Here is a 15,364-nt window from a genome sequence, read left to right as displayed (position 1 = left end):
CTGCAAAGAAAAGCCCCTCAGCCTGAAGCTTGAAGGAAGCAGGTGTTGAAAAGCAAAATATGGTTCCCCACTTGCCCAAATCACACACAGACACAAGAAGGCTACAAATGCCATCCATGAAAGAATGCACCACAAACATCAGCATTTATTCATTTTGAATTTTTTAGCAATTGACAAAAGACCCAGCTCACCAGCTTTACTTTTTGTTGTTTTCCTAAGCTTAAACATTACATATTTAAACATTGTCAGAACTAACTAAGTTGTCGGCATTCATGCACAACTAGAAAACATCCTTAATTTATTTAAACCAGAAATGCATTACCAGTAACGTATTAACATCTTTCACTACTAAATATTAAAAAAGTTGAAATTATTGAAAAGTTCATCCTTGAAATGTTAACTTCACAGCAGACAAACTACTAGTTGGCTCACATTTCAAACAAAGTGGGAAAAGCAAGATTCATGCTAGTGGTTAGTGTACATTTTGCCCTAGCACTACTGAAGGATCACAGCTCACCTTGGATCATGTTTAATAAAAAGCAAAGTGCATACAGAAATTTACAACAATTTAAGGACAAAAAATGGTCCTACTGATGTGGTCCCAACAATTAACTCAAAAGTCTATGACAAAATACCATGAGCTCCGATGAGCTGTTTATAAATACTTTAGATTAAGTACAGATACTGAAAGAGTTCGTTTGAAATCTTCAAAAAAAAAAAAAAATGTTCCTTTTACTCCTCAAATGGTGCTTGTTATAGCTTAAAATTTCTGTTAACAAGTGCGTTGAATTACTTGTTATCCAAGCGTAGCAGCTGCTCCTTACCATTTACTGTTAATGACTTTAACTGGCCATCTTCTTCAACTTCCACTCTCTCTTGTCCATTCTCAACAATTCTGTTGGACAAAAATCCATTTAATCATAGTTTTAAAGCATGTTCAATATGATTAAAGTACACTACACGCAGATATTTAGGTAATGAAATATAGTGCCAAGTCTAGAGCCAAAGCTTGGCTGATGCAACTACAGTAAGTAAGTGATCACATTTAACAGTGGGGAAGCCACAACAATTAGCATCTTCTCCCAGCCCACTGAAAAGCCTCTCTGGAAGCGACTAACTCCCAGTCCTCCAGTGTATTGCACTGAAGTGTTGTAGACAGCATTGTAACTGTCACTGCAGCTGGCACTACATTCTCCATAATCACAGTTCTCCTCTTAGGTCAAAGTTTTTTCCATCTCTCCCCTTTTCTCCCCACCCTCCCATTCAAAAATCATATGCAATTTAGTTTTGAGTTTCAGTTAAAAGTAGTAGTTAGGAACCACGACAGTTCAGGTTCTGACAGCTGTGTTCAGCATATTGTATTTTATGGTATATATTTTCCCCACAATATTACACGATATGTTTAACTAGGTAAGCAGGATGAAACAATACACAGAACATGTGCAATAGCACCAAAATAGTGTTACGCATGGCCAAGTTAAGGTTCACAAGCAGGATCAACTTTTGCACCTCTTGATTGGTTTTCACTAGGCAATCTTGATGCTGCATGTAGGGTTTACCCCCCTTGTTAAATGTTTAATGTATAATTTTGGGTTTGCAAAGCAGTTCATTTTATTCTCTTGGTCATTGAATTATAATTGTATGTTCAAAGCACAAATGTAGGCCATATTTAGGGCTGGTTTGTATTAAATACTATCCATAAGTAACCTGTGTTTAGAGTACAGAAACATGTAGAAGCTTTTCACTTCATAAATCAATCAATAGAATTCTATTTTGATGATCAGACAGAATCTACTCAGTAAAGAATCCGAGACAACAATTGCGGTTAGGAGAAAGTTTGATGAACAGGCAAATGCTGTATGTTCTCTCCAAAGAAGACTGCCTGCTGTCTCAATGTGGACTGATCAAGGGTTGCTTGGCTTTTTTTTTTTTTTTTTAATTATATAACTACACCCAAATTTTAGAGGAGGAAGTAGTAGTAGTGGCCAGGAATTCTTCCTTGCTTGGTCACAGGTCACAAGATGGTAGTCTTCTTTCAAAAGGATAACATTATGGTCATCATGCAAACATCACCCCTTTTCTCAGAGTGCTAGTTATGTTGAGCACAGTACATCTGTGTTCCGTATGTTGCAATGGCTTCTTATCAGCTTTGGGGAGCAATTCATTGTTATTTTTAACTAGACTTAAAGATAAAGAGCTCCTGTCTATCTTACACCTTAACATTTGTAACAAGTTTGTGGCCTGGGTAGTTCTAAGCATGCTTTGTTACATATGGAGAGTACCACTTGGTTAACCACCATGTCAGCTAACAGCATTTTGCTCCTAGACTGAAACAACTGTCTTCCTATAAGCAGTTAACCACACTTGTTTGCTCTGGGATGGAATCTCCTAATTATGTCTGCATAAAGTAATTAATTTGACCTGTTCTTCCCAAGTCTATGCAACAGGACATCACTTGATGCACTGCCCTTTCTGTTGTCTGAATGTCTTCTGAGCTACTGATTCCCTCATGACATGCTACGAAACAGCTGTCCAGATTTTCCCAGAACCCACTGATACAATGGTGTGACCATATGAAGTAATTGTGATGACAGAAAAGCTGCTGTGTGGACACAAACTGTACTGTGTTACTTTTAACTGGTTGAGATGACTGTGCCTCTTAACTGGTTACAAAAGATGGGTAAAGATGTAATGGATTACAGGCATGGAGACAGCCTCCCTGTCAACAGCAGAGACTTTCTACTTAATAGTCCAGATATGTCAGTTCCTCCAGGCTGATAGAAGGTCCTCTATTCCAGGGGTTCTCAACCTTTTTCTTTCGGAGTCACCCCCCAGGCTATAAAAACTTCACAGTCCAGCTGTGCCACAACAATTGTTTGTCTGCATATAAAAGCCAGGGCCAGCATTAGGAGGTAGCAAGCAGGGCAATTGCCTGGGGGTCCCGCACCAGGGGGAACTGTGAAACTAAGTTGCTCAGGCTTTGGCTTCAGCCCTGGGTAGTGGGGCTGGGTGCTCTGGGCTGCAGTCCCATGCAGCAGGACTTTGGCTTTCTGCCCTAGGCCCTAGCGAGTCTAACACTGGCCATGCTTGGCGGACACCCCCTGAAACCTGTTAATTGCCCGCCAAGGGCCCAGGACCCCTGGTTGAGAACCACTGCTCTATTCAAATTCTTCCACATTGGGTTTGCCAGGGCTTGATTTTGCTAACTTGCAAGGCATGATGCAAGGCCTATCCAGTTACCCAGGCCTTGGCTAAGCATTGTTTTGAATGCAACTGCAGTTTCTGTGTCATGGTATTTGTCCAGTTGACACTGGATAAATACCAAAACATTGGGGTTGTTTGGCACTGTCACTAATTCACTTTAATTACAAAAGTGTGTCAAGAGGTTTGTTCTAAGGGACACCTCTTATACAGTAGAACCTTGTATTTTTTGCTAGTTTACAGATGGTATAAATCAAACAAACCGAGAGGTCTCGCTCCACTTCTTAAAGATTTAGTACGTGGTATGGAGGTCTCAGTACTTATTAGTAGAGCTCATGGGGCTAAGAACACTTCAGTTTGACAACTGTCAATTACATTTGTAATGCATCTCTAATTTATTGCATGTTATTTTGTCACTAAACAATATTTGCAGAGGATTTCCCAAAGACTGGTGTAAAATAGTGAGGAGAGGTTCTGATGTGTATAGTGCTTGAACGCTCACTCATCAGTAGTGAGCAATAAGTTTTTCCTGGTAGAGAACCTTAGCTCTTGCTATTAGCTCACCTGACAGACCAGAGAAGACTATTTGCACTTCAAATCCATACGGTCAGTAGGGACACTGAACAGATCACTTTCGCTAATGTTGCTTGGGAAAGCCTAACTGGGTGGAGGGTCAACTCTCAAAATAGAGGCTGAGGAAAGTTGGAGCATAGTATAGACCACCTGCTATGCTTCTCATGCTACTTACAACCAGAAGGCTGGGGTTGGAGCAGAACAGTGGCCTCACAATCCCCAATCAATAGCTCCATGCGTGAAGGGAAAGCAAGAGCATACTCCTTTTCTCTTCCAGCGGCCTAGTGAGAAGGGCTTCAGTTTTCAGACACTTACTAGCTAGAAGCCAGTACTAAAAGAGGCATCATCCCTGAGCAAGTTCCAATGATAGCAGCATTTTGGTAATCCCAGTATCCACTCCCTGCCCAACAGCTGACAGGTGGCTGAGCTTCTCAGAAGGTGTACCCAAGAATAAAAAGATCACATATATATTCAGGATTTAAAGGGGAAATAAAAGAATTAACATTGTAACATGGCTTACAGCCATCAGGCCTGTAAGATATTTAGCTTAGCCAAACAAGGCCTCAGGACTAAAGACAGACTTGACATAAAGCAACTAACCAGTAGGTGAACTAGATCAAAATTTGTCCCAAGATAGCAATGACCCTACATGACAAGATATCATAAGATAGCAGTTTAGCAGCAATGGAACATTCTACTTAGGAAATATATATTGTAATGTATTGGTGAAAGCTGGTTATAATCTTTTTTGGATTCTGCAGCCAGCCACAAGTTATGGTGACTGAGTAATGTAAATATTAATGGAATAATATGGAAAATTAACAAATTGTTCATTTTTTTTTTATAGGCTATTCCAAAAGGTAGTGGGAGGTGGAAGTTCAAATAAGGAAAAGGGGTGAAAACCTTCATAAATCTGCATGAACCCGTGGACATCAGCATAACACATTATAGAAGCTGTATCCCAATCTAAGTCCTTGGGAGATGCCAGGATGACACTCGCTGGTGATGGTGACAATGAAGAGGAGTATATTGACCGACACTGTGGGGATCCCCTGCAGAAGATGTTAGTGATGCCAGTCACAGAGCTAAACACATTACACTATCTACTGTTGTATTTCAGTGTTTGTGGGATTATCTGTTTAATAGATTTGCTAATAAAAGGGACTTGTGATAAACTTCAATTGTTTGTCCTGTACTCCTTGGGTCTCTAATACTAACAACATTGGTAGTCTTCCTGATGCTGTAGCTGTTCAAGAAACTGAACCCTTAACTACTGTGAAAGAAAAGAAGTTATTCAATGCACCAATCCGTCAATTAGGCTACACAGGGTACTGTTAAGGGTTTTCCCCACTTTTGAATAAACTCTTGGCTACAGGGCATTAGGTACTTTTTGCCCAACCCCTGCATGCTTACACATACTGCAGCAGGGAACCATCCTGTAATGGTAGGGAAAGAAAAGAATCGAATAGGTCTATCATTACAATTCACACAGAATTGGATATCTAAGTTACGGGAAAACAAAACTGTAAGCATAAAGAAAGTTATCAGAAAAATACTGATTAATTCTATTACAACAACTTGCATGGTACCAAGTATCAGAGGGGTAGCCCTGTTAGTCTGTATCCACAAAAATGAGGAATGAAGTAGTGGTTTTTCACCCCCAACAGCTTATGACCAAATAAGTCTGTTAGTCTTTAAGGTGCCACCGGACTCCTCGTTTTTATTACAACAACATTTATCTTTTTTACATCACTTACCTCTTCGTAGTAATTTTTCTGCCATTAACTATTTTAGTAGAAGTTGATACCGATTTGAAGCTACCCATCCCACTGCCACCGAATGACGTAGAGGAGAATGAAGTAAGGCCCCCGTGCCCCAATGAACCAAATGAAGTAAAACCTGGGGGGGGGAGAAGACGTGGTAAGTATTTGATTAAAGCATGGTAAACATAATTTCATCAGAAACCCTTTAACAACTCTTACTTTAGGAAGGTCTGCTCGACCAAATTTTGGTCTATTAATTCTAGCTCCCCAATTTCAAATACCAAGTTGCTCAATTTCAGAGTTGCTAGGTAACTGTTACTCCCACTGACTTCAAGTGAAGTGGCAAAAACTAGGCCTTTAGCATTCAACTAGGCTCCAATAATTGAGAGCACTTTGAGTCCATAATCTCGCTTAAAGGCACACACTATTGTAGCCCCCTTTTTGGAGACCTCAAAAACATTGAACACACCCCCTGGTAAGGCAAGCAACGTTTTGATATAGAAACTGACATACTGAGAAGTTAAGACTTGTCCAGTCTAATGGTGTCAGTAAAAGATCAAGAAGCAGAATAGATCCAATTTCCTTCTAACAGGGCTTACTCCCTTTTCATGAGATTTTAGCTATAACAAATACTCTACAACACCGTGGCTCTATTTAAAACTAGGGGACTCTACAGGGAGATGTAACAGGCCTCATGTTATATATATATATTTTTAACCATGTTGTACCAATTTACTGTTCCAGAGAAACTCCTTCTCTAGCAATATTAAATTTGGCTTGAAGTTTGCTTTAAAATATTTACCTGTATCAAATGAAGAAAAACCACTCCCAAACGCAGGAAATCCACTAAATGCAGAGAAAAATGGCCCACCACCTCTGTTTCTGTTCCCTCGTTGACCTCGTCGGTTTCCAAATAAGTCATCAAAAGGATCTTCTACAAAACAAAAAAAACAGATTTTAATGCAGGAGGCTGTGATCAGTTATTCAGTAGTTACTATATTTAATAAGTATGAGGAGTTCTAGTAGAGAAGGAAGTTTCTTGCACCTTCCTCTGAAGCATTTGGTACTGGACACTGTCAGACAGAATATCTGAGCACAGATCTGATTCAGTATAGCAATTCTGTGTTCCTTTGAGACCTGTAAGAGACCAGTATTATCTCTCACACACACCCAACTCTTCTTGGTCTCCAGAACTTTAGATACTATTATTAAAGTAATGGCATGCCGCAAACAAAGTCCTGCTTCCTTAGTGCTGTGCCAGTTTGCAAGTGACTAGTAAACATCAGGGGGAACATGCAGAAATTCAATTTTCAGCAGAAAACTGTGTTCCATGTGAATTAGGCTACATAAGCAAACCTTATCACTTATACAATAGCTATGTATATTCATATAGTCACACACACAAATCTATGTTTTATATCAAATTCATGTAGGTTAGATAGTTCAGGTCAGTTAACATCTGGGTAATTAGGAATTTGTCTCCTCCTCACATGGCCATTAACTATAAAAAAAAAAAACACTTTTCTTGATAGCACGATTAAAGAATTGATGACTTTTTTTGTTCCGAGAGGCAACAATCTGCTTTCTGTTCTACATGAGAATGTCAAATATCTGAAGTTACTGCAGGAGCAGCCCTTCTCTCTGTAGAATACCTTGTCTGTCAAGCTGAGTTTTGGGGGCTTAAACTAATATTGCTGATGTGATGAAGTTTGATTCAATCCCTAAATATCCAACACTTCTTGTATAACTTCATTCAAGATTTATCTGAGGACCACCACCACCAGGACTCTGCTTAAGACAGGCTCAACTATATTAGTGTTCATTAAGACTGAAATGTAAAGGGTATTGGAGACAGGGAATTAAAATAGTCATAATACAACTTTAAGTGATCTGCAAATGTTTTAGTTTAGTTAATTTTAACTAGTTGGAGGGTTAGATGCTTAAGAGGAAATTCAGACGATAAGAGCTTTATGGGAAGAAAAAAAATAAGGGCTGAAGGCAGTGCTTAATTTGTAATGAAAGAGGTGCTAGGGCTCAAGCAATTTTTTTTTTTTTTAGAAACCCCCACACACTTTTATTAACTGGTGTAACAAGTATAAGAAAACTGAAGTTTGAGTTTTACACCATACTAGCATAACATCAGCATTTTGTAGGACCATGATTTACACAACACAGTGTACCATTAAGCTGTAGATCTTTAGTTCTGAACATAAGCTATTTTGGATTTCAGTTCCCACTGCAGCGGAACTTTACAAGACCCTATATTACACAGCACAGGACACTGGTAACATTTACAAAATATTTTACAAATATGGGTTATCTACAGAACAACCGTTTTAGGCATGTTAGCCTGACAAGTGATGAAGTGTTGTTGAAAAATGTAACATTGCAAAAAAATAGTTTAAACGTGAAATGTAAGAAGTTATTTTCCAACATATGAGGTCTGTAATAGCATTTATATTTTCTTCAACTACAGAACTTTCCAATTCTAAACCAAATCTCAGTGTGATGTTTCAGAGAATGGAAGATATTCCCATGCAGGATAAGAGTTGAGCATATACTTAAGTCCCATTGAAGGCAATATCTAAAGTAAAGCATGTCCTTGCTGAATCTGGGCCAATTCATAATAACCACTGTACCAATTAGAATTCTAAGTTCATTTTAAGTGAAGATCAGAGACCAAGAGCAGGTTCCCTCCCTCTTCCCTCCCCCCCAATTAAAATCCAGTTCCAACCTAGGCTGGAAGACAGATTACTGAGAGCTAGTGAGATGATTACATTACAAGCAAAAAAAGATGAACTGAAAGGGAAATGGGATTTTTAGTCACAGTTTAAACTTCTGCTTAGTTTGCTTACACCTACTTAACATGAATGACAAATTAACAAAATTTGAATAAAGGAAGCCTTTGTTGGAGAGCTCCAATACTCTTAGCCCCATCAAATATGATGTTAAGAACTTGCAAACAGCTCTTATACCTCTCACTGGTCCTCCAACAAAACCAGGGAATACAGACCAAACTTTAAATTTGTGAGGTAAAATACAGGCATTGTTTTTCTCCCCCAAAATGCCCCTCTTTTCCATCAAAAACCCCAAAGGTTTGTAACAACCTCAATTTTTTTTTTTTTAATCCTTTGTAGGTCACCTTTAATACTATATGTGCATTGGCAAATCTGAGTACAAACTCTTGGCACAAAAATATTATTGGAATTTAATATTTCCAAGTCATTATATACCTGGAGTAGCAATTTCAAAGACTAGCATAAGCGTCTCTCACTCCAGCGTACTAGCCAGCAAATAAAGCCATTGCAGTTAACAGTGCTATAGTCCAATTTATTCCTGCTAGTTAGAGAATGACTCACTAGTGAGTTATGAAGGTCATTCACTCATGCATACAAGTGATCTATATTATATTACTGTCCACTATTATGCTTTCTATTTATAGTCCAGTTTATCTTCAGTTACCTGGCATTAAAATAAAAACAAAACACTCATGTCAAAGCTATACTATATATTTTTATAATTCACTGCATCACTGGCCACTTACAGGTGACCTGTGCCAGACCCACATCCCCCTTACCCCTATCACAATAGCAACACAAGCTAGGGGGAGCGTGAAGGGGATGGACTATAGAAGTCTCCAGGCTGTTGCCATCACCACTCATGATACATGGGCTTATCCTACACTTAAATTATATCAGCAAAGCTCTGTGTGGGGCGGGGGGGGGAAAGACACTCAGCTGACAGAGCTACACCAATAAACCCCAAGTGTAGACACAGCTATGTTGACAGAATAATGCTTCAACAGATGTAACTAACACTGTCCAGAAAGATGGTGTTCCAATACCAAAAGAAGAAAGATCTTCTGCCAGTATAGGCTGCACTTATACTAGGGGGCTATGCCAACATAGACTCCAGAGGATAGCTGTAGATTTAGACTCCAGATGCCCCCCCCTCCACGCCCGCTTCTATCGCTGCAACCCTGAAGCTGCCCAGACCTCATTCCCCATCTTTAATGCTTAGTCCTCCACTTTCTACCCCATAGATTACACCATGTACACTTCAGTGCCCTACTCACTTAAAATTAAGTGCCCCCCAAAAGACATTACATTCTAAACTCAGAACAAGCATATTTATAAAAATGGAACTTGACATGCCTATGATCATGTTGCACATAGTATTGCTTTCTCCGCCTCAATCTTAATTGTTTTCTTAGAATTGCAAGCTTAAAAGAAGATTGAGCTAGCTTCTGAATAGGAAACAAAATCTTCTGACTCCTGTCCTCTTCATTTCTTCCTCTCCCTCATAAGCCCTTTTTTCTTCCTGCAGGTCAATGGGGCTCATCTCCAAAAGAACCGAAATTTGTTTTTCATTAACAATACGGGGAGAATCCAAGCCTCTCCTCCTCCTTAAAAATGAAGGCAAAAGAAATACAAGACCATAAAAAAAAAAAAAACCCACTTCCGGCCTCTTTAAAGCATTAGAAAATAAGCTCCCCCCTTTTCCTAAGATTTCTTCATCTTCCCCTTTTTGTTTTGCATGTTTTGGTAGACTCGGCAAAATCTCTGGGAAATAAACTGGCCTCTTCTGTCAACCTAGCTTGATCTTTCATATGCTTACATAGTGTTGGCATATATGTAAATAGAAGGGCAAGGGGAGAGGAAGGAAAAATGCATTCTGATTAAGATTGTGAAAAGATGTTGGTGCGTATATGTTACTTTATGGGAAGCTACACTGCTCTCAAAACAAATTCATGGTACAAATCTCTCCCACTGCACACTCAACCTTAACTGTACATGTGTACAGAGAACATTTAGTAGACAAGCTTCCTCTGATCCACTAATGCATTTTTTCCAAATTCCTATAATAAAAGACTGATTTTTGTTCCTTTCCCATTCTGGAGTTAATCATAAAAGTCACCTACAGTTTGCATTAGTGGTGCATTAATTCCTCTTCAGCTCTATGGAATAGCCAGGAGGCCTCTCTTGTTTCTCATGTCTTGTCTGTAAACAGGCAGAGAATTCTTCTTGCAATCTTCCAGATGTTACTCCTTCTGGTTCCTCTAGGCAGTTCCAGGAGTGAAAGGCTGAACACAGGAGGTGTTCTACTTTTATGGATCAAAAGAGGAGAGCAGCTGCACTGGCAGAGATTGAATAAGATCCCTAATACTTTTGCTGAGATCTTTTGTATGGCCGTGGGTGCCTTCACAAGCAAACAGTTCATTGGCATGATGCTGGCAAGCATAAAGTATTTTTTAAACTGCTTTGTTGACAACTTAATTCTTTATTATTTTCCTTAACTCCACGGTAGCTAGAAGCTTCAGAAGCTGGTTTCACTGCACCTATTGCTTTTGCTTTTTTTTTTGGTGGGGGAGGTGGGAGTTTTTTCTGACTATCATGTGGCAGCAGACTTGGGAAGAAAATGTTTGTATGCCATACAGACAGAGCAATCCACATTTACTAAAGCAAAATTCTTCTGTGTGATTTATTAGTTTCTTCTTTTAGAAAGACCATAGCAAACTTGATATATTAAACAAATCAGACCTTGAGAGAGCAAAAACTGATCGCAAAACCCTACGTGCAACAGCAGAAAGCAAGGAGGGAGATAGGAGAGAAGAAAAAAAGACATTTTAAAACGTCTAAGAGATCAGTAATAGGACTATTTCCAGTGAAAGTCAAATTATACACATCTGTTATGTAGATATGAATTTTAGCCACTACTTTGATGCTCCACCACCACTCCCCAAAAGCCGCTTACTTACCAAAGAAGTCAAATGAAAAGGGGTCCCTTCCACCAAAAAACTCCCTAAAGACATCATCTGGGTTACGGAATGTAAATCCATATTCAAATGGGCTGTCAAAATGACTTCCACCTGCAGAAAAAGAAGTCACATTTTACAACTCTTCACACTACAAAAGCATAAAATATTTGAGTTGTACATACAAGCTGTATGTGTTTCTATATTTTCTAAAATACAGAATTCTAGTTTTTCCACAATAGTTCATTCCTGGCTCATTGGATGGATTTTCTTAATATATTCTTCAAAACACATTTAATACAATTAAGCGAGACTTCATGTTAAATTTTCCTCACATTCTGCTAAAAAGCTCTACTGTATCTGTAATTACTGTAATCAGTTTTTCAACAGCAGAAAATGACTGTCCAATTAGTAAAATATGGAAACAAATCAGTTCTGTAGTTTATTACTAAAGTTTCAATTTCTCTGCCCATCCCCTTTCCAGATATCCCTAAAGTTAATCGTATTCTACAAGTTATTTTTTATCATTTATGTTCTTCTGCAGGTTTCTAGATATCAATATTTCTCATTATACTTAAAGGTACACATTTGACTAAAAATGAAGTGTTTTTTTTTAAACTCAGAGCTCTTTGGTGGTGTTGAAGTCTGGTACATCTTTACTGCCTGAATCAGTATAATCTTGTGATGGTTTATTTAATAGTATCACTTGCCAGCTTTTGATCTAGATCAGTGGTTTTCAACCTTTTTTCATGTGCAGACTGTTCAAAACAAATTTTGAATGGAGGTGCAGAGCCCTTTGGAAATCTTAGTCTGTAGACCCCCAGGAGTCTGGGAACCACAGGTCAAAAAAAAAAAAATCATCACTGATTTATATTACATGAAGAAACTGACTTGCACTTGGCAAATACAAGCTAAAATTAGACACTTCAGTTGTTAATACTATGCTTATGATTGTAGACTCTCCTAGCAGAATTTGGGAAGAGTTTCTCCTCTGATTTATTATTGGACTACCTGATAGTCTCTTTCAAAAACAAAACTAAATTTTTTTTTTTTTAAACGAACATGACTGAGTAAAAATGAAACTTTCAGATTCTGCTTTGCAGGTTAATGTCAATTTGTTTAAAAAGCACCTGATAACTGGAACACATTTTAGAAAAAAAATGTAGTCTCTTCTTTTGGTCTTATGCATTGTAAAAAATTTTCAAAATTTAAATGTTGGGCCAAGTTAGAGTCTAACTTGATTTTCCTCACTTACTTTGACTATACAGACTAATTCCTGTTATATGTTTAAAATATTGTTTTGGACTAGATAGGCAAATTTACTAGCTGGAACTAGTCCTATCAGAGTCATGTCAAGTTGCTACTCTATGGTATGTGATAACACAACATCACCAGTGGCTCTGTTTCTACATAATTTAATTGCATTTAAGAAGAGTTTAGCTCTTATGGCTACAAATGCTTTTCAGAGCATGAAATAATATGTAACTAAAGTGAGTCTGCAGAGTGGAACAGTTTGTTAAAATCATTCAGATGATATGGAAGAAAAAACATGCCAAGTCTACATACCTCCACCTCCTCCATTTAAGCCTTCTTTTCCATATTTGTCATAGATGTCACGTTTTTTAGCTACAAAAAAGTTAATTACATCAGTAGAAATGCAGTATGTATCATTAATGTACTCAGTTGAATTTTATCACAGCAAGTTTATTTAAGCCAGGTTTGTTACAGCAAATGCAGAGTACAAATGTTTTGCTAAAGATCATCAAAGCACTGTGGGTGAAGACAAAACTGTTCGTGTCAATTTAGTTCTAGTAGCTACGAATAAGGCGTCAAGTTCCCCATACTGTATTACTATTTCCACTGAGAGATGATTTAGTATGCTGAAAGGTAGTTTCTTCCTTCCAAGGAAGAGCCATGGTCTTCATGTTTGTATATTCAGCAAGATAACTAAAGGCACGACGGCAAAACTGGTAAGAGACTTTGCCACTGAGTCCAATATCCTGTCCTTAACAATCAGAGGCAAATGTTTCACAGGAAGGTGCAAGAAACCTAGAGGATGACAGTTCTGGAATAAGTTGCCCACAGAGGAAGTTTCTGCCTAGCCTTATAAATTAGGCACCAGAAACCAAAACATGAGGCAAGGTGAACAAGTCTGTAGCCTGCCAAACCAGGCCCTATTTTGAGAGGCAGACTAGACAAAGGATGGTACTGCTCTAGCAGAACTTTTCCCATAGTCACTTGTTGCAAGTGAAGTTCACGAGGACATTTCTGGGGAGGAAGTGGTGTTACTCCTCTATTAACCTGAACATTGGAGAAGGAGGATAGGTCCATCAATGGCTATTAGCCAGGATGAGCAGGGATGGTGTCCCTAGCCTCTGTTTGCCAGAAGCTGGGAATGGGCAACAGGGGATGGATCACTTGATTACCTCTTCTGTTCATTCCCTCTGAAGCACCTGGCATTTGCCACTGTTGGAAGACAGGATACTGGGCTAGATGGACCTTTGATCTGACCCAGTATGGACATTCTTATGTAAATTAGACAAGCATATGGAAAAATGGGAGAAGTTTCTATATTGTAGGTCTTAAATAGTCACGTTAAGGCTACCAGCAGGAATTAACTTCCTATGACCAGCCCATGAGCAATGAATGTTTCTGGCAGGATTAATGCATATGGAATAGGTGAAGAGGAAAAATGCCCGATTGTACCAGTTTACTTTTTCGGGAAGCAGAGAAGGGAGAAGAGTGAAAAAATGTCAAAGGATGAACTAGATTAGTGGGGAAAATGTTCGGTGCTTTTAAACACAGACAAAAAATAAAAAGATGGCTGATAAAGATCTTCCTTGGTATAACATCCAGAAATACATGTTATTTCTGGTGTTTGGTATAAACACCAGAAATAACATGTATTTCTGGATGTTATACCAAGGAAGATCTTTATTAGTATTTTTTAAACACTAAAAAAAAGGTTAACAGCTCCAGTAAGTTATCTGAGGATATAGAATATAAAAGATGCACAAACCCTTTGATTTATGGTTCAGATTAGCTGCTGACAATGCTCTGACAAAAGAGATGCTTCCTTATGAGTCAAGGAGTTACACTGAAGGGAAACCAAAGTGATCTCTTGCTTATAGTAGCTCATTCTATACAATTTTGATTCTGACCAATTCTAAGTAAATGTTTCCTACAAGAGGTTAATCCTTATAAAATATTAAAACTGATTAGAATTTAAGGCTCCCAACCCACATAACAAGTAGTTTCAGGCAATTCTAAACATTCTGTAAGCCTTGTCAGCGCTCTTATTATGGAGCCCAAAACAAAGCAAGACAACTTCTACACTAAATTTATAAAGTTAACTTTATAAACACCCATACATTCTTTCACGTTTCTTATTGCGACACAAACCACTTGCCAGTGAGCCACTCCATGGATTCTTCCACATACATTACCCACCAGGCTACGTGGGAAGGCTGCATAATCTGTTTAGGAGATTCCCTCATGACATATCACCTCTCCCACAGAATTTTGAAAGCCACAAAATTCTTAAAAGGGTACTGCCCTTCTGACAGTGTATTAGAAATTAAATGTTATATTCAGTGTTCCCCTATTGCTTGTTTTGGCTACTGAAAGGAGAGGAAGGGAGGCTTTTGGTATTCAGATCTATATACACACACATCTAACCTGATCAGTTCCTGCATACAGCTGGTTAGTTGATAAAAAAGGGAAAAAAAATTTGGACTTGTTATCCCAATTAATAGGACATGAATTAGAAAAAAAAATGGAGAACCAAGTGATGAGAAGTGACTTTTAGGGGTTTAGGAGGAAGTATGACCACCGTGGCTTCAGCTAATGGATTCCAAGGTTATATTACTCAAAATTCCATGCTTTCAAATCTTTATGAACTTCTGTAGAGTTTCATTCTTTATGAACGTCTGTAGAGTTTCATTCTAAGATTCATTCTTAATCACAGGTCTCTGTAGACTCAGGATTTAACATGTAGGATTAAACTGTTATATTAACTCATTCAAAAATATTTCTTGTGTCTCAGAATTTCTCCTCACTTCCCACCCTCTCG

General features: G+C 38.4%; 1 protein-coding gene across 13 annotated transcripts in view; it reads right to left on the bottom strand.

Annotated features, from left to right (window-relative positions):
- Positions 1–15,364, bottom strand: part of DNAJB6 (DnaJ heat shock protein family (Hsp40) member B6) — a 90,616-nt gene that overhangs the window by 47,933 nt on the left and 27,319 nt on the right. For all 13 annotated transcript variants that reach the window (XR_006176592.2, XM_065582762.1, XM_065582764.1 and 10 more), the window contains exons 4-8: positions 12,859–12,918; positions 11,296–11,406; positions 6,340–6,471; positions 5,532–5,673; positions 825–895 (exon numbers count right to left, since the gene is read on the bottom strand). Coding sequence is in view for 12 of the 13 variants with exons in the window: in XM_065582762.1 (XP_065438834.1) it covers positions 825–895; positions 5,532–5,673; positions 6,340–6,471; positions 11,296–11,406; positions 12,859–12,918 (516 nt within the window). In the remaining variant the exon portion in view is untranslated. The remainder of the gene's footprint in view (positions 1–824; positions 896–5,531; positions 5,674–6,339; positions 6,472–11,295; positions 11,407–12,858; positions 12,919–15,364) is intronic.

This window comes from Chrysemys picta, chromosome 2, assembly GCF_011386835.1.
Source record: "Chrysemys picta bellii isolate R12L10 chromosome 2, ASM1138683v2, whole genome shotgun sequence".
In the NCBI taxonomy this organism is placed as follows: Eukaryota; Metazoa; Chordata; order Testudines; family Emydidae; genus Chrysemys; species Chrysemys picta.
The sequence above is the reverse complement of the archived record's forward strand: the minus strand, read 5'-3'. Positions and strand labels throughout refer to the sequence as shown.